General features: G+C 40.3%; 1 protein-coding gene across 1 annotated transcript; it reads right to left on the minus strand.

The window, feature by feature from the left end:
• Nucleotides 1-5,024: 5,024 nt before the first annotated feature.
• On the minus strand, nucleotides 5,025-5,708 carry LOC110887904. The gene is made up of 2 exons (XM_022135463.1): nucleotides 5,672-5,708; nucleotides 5,025-5,593 (listed from the first exon to the last, which is right to left on the minus strand). Exons 1-2 carry the CDS (start codon nucleotides 5,706-5,708, stop codon nucleotides 5,025-5,027), a joined length of 606 nt encoding a protein of 201 aa, XP_021991155.1.
• Between the last annotated feature and the right edge of the window lie 292 nt (nucleotides 5,709-6,000).

Genomic DNA, 6,000 nt, shown 5'->3' on the forward strand with positions numbered 1-6,000 from the left:
TAAACTTGTTTTTGCCATACCAAACCTTCCAAAACTTATTTCTAAGTTATGTAAAGGTCATTTAAGGTATGTTAAGCCTATTTCACTATTCCGGTGTGTTTGTTGCGCTAAAACTGATACGTTTACGCACCAGTGCGCATATAACTTTCCAGAAAGCGATTTAAAGCTCGGAATTGAACAAGAATTGATATGTGCAAAGGATACACATATTTATACAAATCCCAGGTATGAAACACAATGTTTCATAGGTTTGGCATTTGTTTGGTGTTCGAGGTGACACAGGTGTCATACAAAACTCGCCAAATTTAAAGGTAAAGGACACCGCCTGCAATTTGGTACAAACATAAAGGACAAAACTTGTAATTTACTCTTATAAATTTAAAACTTGACTAATGTGTAAAGTGGGCTTAAATATCAATAAAAATATATCACACCTTACACACACCAGTAAGCGTTGAACAGCGTGTAAACAGAGTGTCGAATGGTAGGGTGTTCGGATGGTGATCCGAATGGATGACCCTCCATTTGAGCGGATGGTCATTCGAATGAGTGTGTGGTGTTTGGAAAATCGTTAAAGTTTGAAGTTTTGTTAAAAGTGTTTAAGTATTGGGAATTATAAAGGGACATGTCACCGGGTCGAATGGTCATTCGATCGGATGGTCATCCGATCGGATGGCCTTTCGAGTGGACGATATGTTATTTGAAAACTTGTGAAATTTTCTAAGTTAAAAAGTTTGAGGTTTAACAGAGACGGCGTGATGACGTGTCGAACAACGGAAAACACACCAAGTCCAGCTCATTCGATCGGATGGGAATCACCCCATTCGATCAGACTCACTGTTCTTGACGAAGTTTCATGTCTGACCCGTTCATCGGTCATCTCTTCGGTGGAAATCTGTTTTCAAGCCGGCTCTCAAGTAAGGGTGGAGTAGAGAGTCTGAATGAACCCAGATCCATCGGTATTGTGAAGAAAGTTTGAAGAAAAGTTGAAGAAAAGTTGAAGGAAAGTTGAAAATAGTTGAAAAGTGTTGAGATCTTGTTGAGATTCGAGTCAAAACGTGTGAAATCTTTCAGATCTAGAACCATTCTTGACCAATTGGTGTTCCTTAACCGTTTTCCGGAGCAAAACGGTGGAAACCACCTTCAAGAGGTCCGAATCAGTGATTTCAGAGAAAACGTAAGTGTTTGTGCGTGATTTTGATGAAGAAGATGGTGTAGAAGTGATTGGTGATGATGATTGTACAAGATTTGAAGAGAAAAGCTTACCAAAAAGCCTTCAATCTTGGTCAAAAGTGACTGAGAGCGACCTGAGTGCGTGTGGTCGGATGGATGTATCAAATCAGTGAAAGGAGATGTACGGCGGTATTTATAGAGGGTGGGAGAAGGGTTAAGGCGGTGCGCGAATTGGCAGTGGTCGGATGACCTTTCGGTCGGATGGCCATCCGGTCGGATATCGGTTGTCCATTCGATCGACCGAGTTGTGCGAGTTAGTTTTCCAACTTTCGTTTCGTGTGTTTAGCGTTGCGTTGCGTTTAAGCGAGTTGCGAGTAAGTTTTGGGCATGTAAGCGTTACGTTGATAACCACATAACATTAAACAAATAATCACACAATTAACACACATAAGTAAATGCATAAAAATAAATTCGCGTTTCGAGTTTGCGTTGTGTTTGCGTTTGCGTTGAGTTTGCGTTGCGATAGCGTTTAGTCTAAACAATAATGAGATAATGCGATAAAATGCGTTTAATTAGCATATGTTGTAAACAGCGTTTAATTGCAATAACTGTGTTTTGAATAAGCGTTGTAATAAGCGTTTAAAAATGCGTTTGAAAACATAGTTTAAAGTAGTTAACCCATAGCGATAATCGATATCTCGAGAGTACAAGCAATTAAGCAAGAAATGACAGATACAAGTAATGACCCGGGAAGTAGGGTTGTTTCAATGTCCACACTGCCCCCTGCTTTGTCCTGTTCCCATCCTCTCCAAGACGCGCACAACATTCCAAATTTAAAAAAATGTGCCGTTGATGAACGACTATATTACATAAAAAAAATATTCTTTATAAATAAACCAAATATCTTATCCATTTTCAACATAATCTCCACCAAACTCTCTTCCTCTTTTATAAAATCTTTACAATTTTTTTTAAAAACTCTTCAACTTTTGCGATGGATTCATACAACCCGTTAATCTTCAAAGATTGTTTTAATTATTAAGTTATGTAAGTTTTGAAAAATAAAAAAAGGTAGACTCATCCTCAAGATCTGAGTATGACCCCCTGATAAGACGATGGGGGATGGGGCGTTGGTTTTGGCGTTGAAGGAGGTTTAACGCTGGCTACACCACCTCGGTTCAGCGTTGGGCTTGGTGTTGCCCGCTTCGCGTGGAGCTGTGCCTGGCGTGGGGCGGGGGGCTGGGTGACGTGGCGGACTGTGGTTGGCTGGTTCAAAGTAACCGTTGGGGGTAGCCGTTGCCATATGGCTAGTTTAATTTTTTTTTTTTACATATTAAACCAATATATAAATACCCAACAATTTTTTTTTTCACAATTTTTACCACTTCTCTACTTTTTTCTACCATATCTCTTTATTTTTTATGAAAGAGTTAAATGGCATTTTAGTCCCTGTGGTTTGGGCCATTTTGCCAGTTTAGTCCAAAGGTTTCATTTTTAACCTGTGGGTCCAAAAAGGTTTCACAGCTGCCATTTTAGTCCACTTGGTTAACTTCATCCATTTTTTCTGTTAATGAGAAGGCCAATTTGGTCATTTTGTATGTAATTCTGTTAACTAAAAGGGCAATTCAGCCATATAAAATGACCGAATTGGCCTTCTCGTTAACAGAAAAAATGGATAAAGTTAACCCAATGGACTAAAATGGCAATTGTGAAACCTTTTTGGACCCACATGTTAAAAATGAAACCTTTGGACTAAACTGGCAAAATGGCCCAAACCACAGGGACTAAAATGGCATTTAACTCTTTATAAAATCAACCCACAACATCCTACAATGCATCCTTATAACTGCGACTACGACCCAAACAACCCATTTGGATACCAAGAAAACCCGAACCCTAGCCCGCCACCAAACTGTCCACCGCATCATCAACAAATACCCATTACCAACGACCATTCACAACAACCGAAACACGATTTAGTGTACTCACTGTGTCCTGATCTAGCTAGAATCGCACCGTATATAGGAAACCGTGTATACACAAACTTTCCATATGACGACTCGTCTATTCCATTGTCGTAACAACAAATACCAGTTACCCTATCCCAACCCGAATCCGTGCCCGAAACTCAACCGCAAGACGTTGGTGGTTCGTTATAAAAAACGACCAAAAATAGAAGCCACAAGAAAAAAACCGATGAAGAGAAAGCATTAGTGGCCGCTCAACGAACACAAATAAAATGGACGCTTCAAGAAGAAGTTACTTTGACAAGACGTTGGATCGACGAATCGCAAAAACCGATTCATGGCATTTTTTAATATAACCTATTTAATGTTTACAATATTATTGTTTTAAGTTTTAATATTAACTTTTTATAAGGGTGGACGGTATGGGTTGTTTGAGTGGGTTCGGTGATTGGTTTTACCGATCCGTGAACCACCCCGGCCGAATGTTTGAGTATGATTGATTGAGTTTAATGGTGGGTCCCAACCCCTTTCAACCAATCACAATTTTTTTTTTTTTTTGAATTCTTTACCACTCTCTAGGTGTTTGAACCATACCCAGTGATTGAGTGCAAAATGGGGAGTGGAATGAGGACTTGACATGACATGATATTATTAGTTAGAGAATAACTCAAACACTCTAAAGTGATTGAACCATACCCTCCACCCTAATGTTTATAATATTATGTAGTTTTATTTTTAATTTTTCTTTGTAGTTTTTTTAAAATATAATCTTTTATTTTAATTAGTGTGCTCTTTTTATTAAATAAAGTTTTAAATAGTTTAAATAAAAAAAAATCACATGGCTGGTTATGCCCAGCTAAGAGACGCCCAACGGCACCCCTATTTTTTAAGTATTAGCTTGTGAATTCCACCCTTACCATGTGTCAAACAATGTCCCCAATCAAAACTCCTACACACCACACAGTCTAATGTTAGTCTAATGTTGCAACTTAGAAGAATGGTTAAATGATTAGACTTTTCCACAACTTAGACTATCCACAATGCAAGTGTCCGCCCTTTATCTCCTGCCCGGGCCACCTCAGCTGCCATCCCATTATCCTCATCTTCTGCAACGGGCGTCAATACAGTGGGCCTCGTCTCCTCTCTCACAACAACAACCATTCTTCCCCTCTTCTCGCCCTCACCTTAAGATTTTTCACTCTCTCTCATCCATGTTATTCAGCCACATCATCAAAAGCAGGGACGAATCTTTCTTTTTCTCCAGCGTTGGAGATAATCTTATGGTATAATAAATGAGTATTTATGACCACCATCACTTGTCACGTATAACATGCATCTATCATACATACCCACAACCATAAGACTAGTGGGTATGGTGAGGTCCATCCCCACGAGGATGGGCCGCCACCTAGGCGCCACATCACCGGCTCGTGGGGGATGGGCCTCCTTCACTTTTGAGGGGGGTGGAGGATGGGGCCCCACCTTAATATTTTATAATTTCCTATGTTTTTTTTTTTGTTAATTTAATAAAAACTTTAAAAACATTAAAAATTACAACATAAAACAACCTAAATAAAATCATTTCATAACATTAAAAAAATTACATTTCCTAAAAATAAAAATTAGTAATCCCAAAAACGAAAAACATAAAAAACGAAAAAAAAATTACAATACGATACGATTAAAAACTAGACAACCTACGACGTCCATTTTTTTTCACCTCTTCTTTCATCCTCCGATAAACCTCGCGTTCATCCTCCGGAACCGAGTCGAGATCCAACCTCATAATCCTAAAATCCTCCGCTCGAGCATAGTTGGCCGACACGGTTTTCTTGTGAGTATATTTTTCGGCGGCGAACTCTTTGAACGAACGGAATTCGTTTATCAACGCGTCCATTTTCGATGATGCCTTCGAGCCCCACCTCCACTCGAGCCGCCACCTCCACTCGAGCCGGCCCCTTTTCGCTTTCCGGCCGCTTCTTTTTTTGCTTTGTCCCTCCCGGTGGGACGTTCCGACTCGTGAACGGGCAACACATCCTCGTCATCTTCCGGGTCGTCGTTTATGTCGATTTGACAACGAGCGGTGGAGCCTCCCGCACTATAACTTCCGGACTCGGAAGTTTTAGTCCGTTTGGCCGTTGTGACCCCATTTGGAACCGGCTTCCATTTTTGTTCTTTCCTTACAACGTTCCATGCTCGGAAGTGCGGGAAAGGCGTTGAATTTTGAGAGTCCCACTTGGCGATAGCAAGGTTAAGAATGTCCTCGTCGTTACTCCCGCTAGGAGGAGAAAGGTAAATTTGGTTATAAATCTGGTTAAAGTTATTGATGACCTTGCTCATTTTACGCCACTTGCCCGAGACGGATTCGATATCACGAGCCGGAACATGCTCCATAATCGTGTTAAATCTATCCGTTGTCTTCTTCCAAAAACTACTACCCGTTTGGTTGTTTCCTAAATTTTAAAAAATATTGCATTAGTAAAAATAAAAAATAAATGTTTTAAAATTTAAATTAAAAGTTTGGTTCATACCGACTATCGGGCAAGTAGAGGACTTAACAAACGCCATTGCTAGCGCCTCCTCCTCTACTTTCGTTCAAGGTCTCCCTTTTGCTCTCGAACCGCTTTTTGGCGCGGTTTCGGGTACGTTTTCAACCTTCCTTCCCTTCCCCTTGTTTTTTTTTTTGCGCGTGAGCTCTTGCGGTGGCGATTCGGGGACGACTTCTTCATCATCATCGTCAAGTTGAACCGGGGGTTGCGGTTGGGAAGTTGGCGGTTGCTATGACAACCCTCAAAATCCTATGTATTCCGTACAATTTATTATTGTTAATTAAAGTGTTTGACGACTGTGTGGAATTACT

Source organism: Helianthus annuus, chromosome 11 (genome assembly GCF_002127325.2).
Source record: "Helianthus annuus cultivar XRQ/B chromosome 11, HanXRQr2.0-SUNRISE, whole genome shotgun sequence".
In the NCBI taxonomy this organism is placed as follows: Eukaryota; Viridiplantae; Streptophyta; class Magnoliopsida; order Asterales; family Asteraceae; genus Helianthus; species Helianthus annuus.

What these genes read in the sequence shown, in the direction of transcription:
- LOC110887904 (XM_022135463.1), bottom strand. Translation starts at nt 5,708, where the DNA reads ATGGCGTTTGTTAAGTCCTCTACTTGCCCGATAGTCG. An exon ending in CTCTACTTGCCCGATAGTCG is followed by an intron (nt 5,594 to 5,671) that starts GTATGAACCAAA and finishes TTTAAAATTTAG; the next exon opens with GAAACAACCAAACGGGTAGT.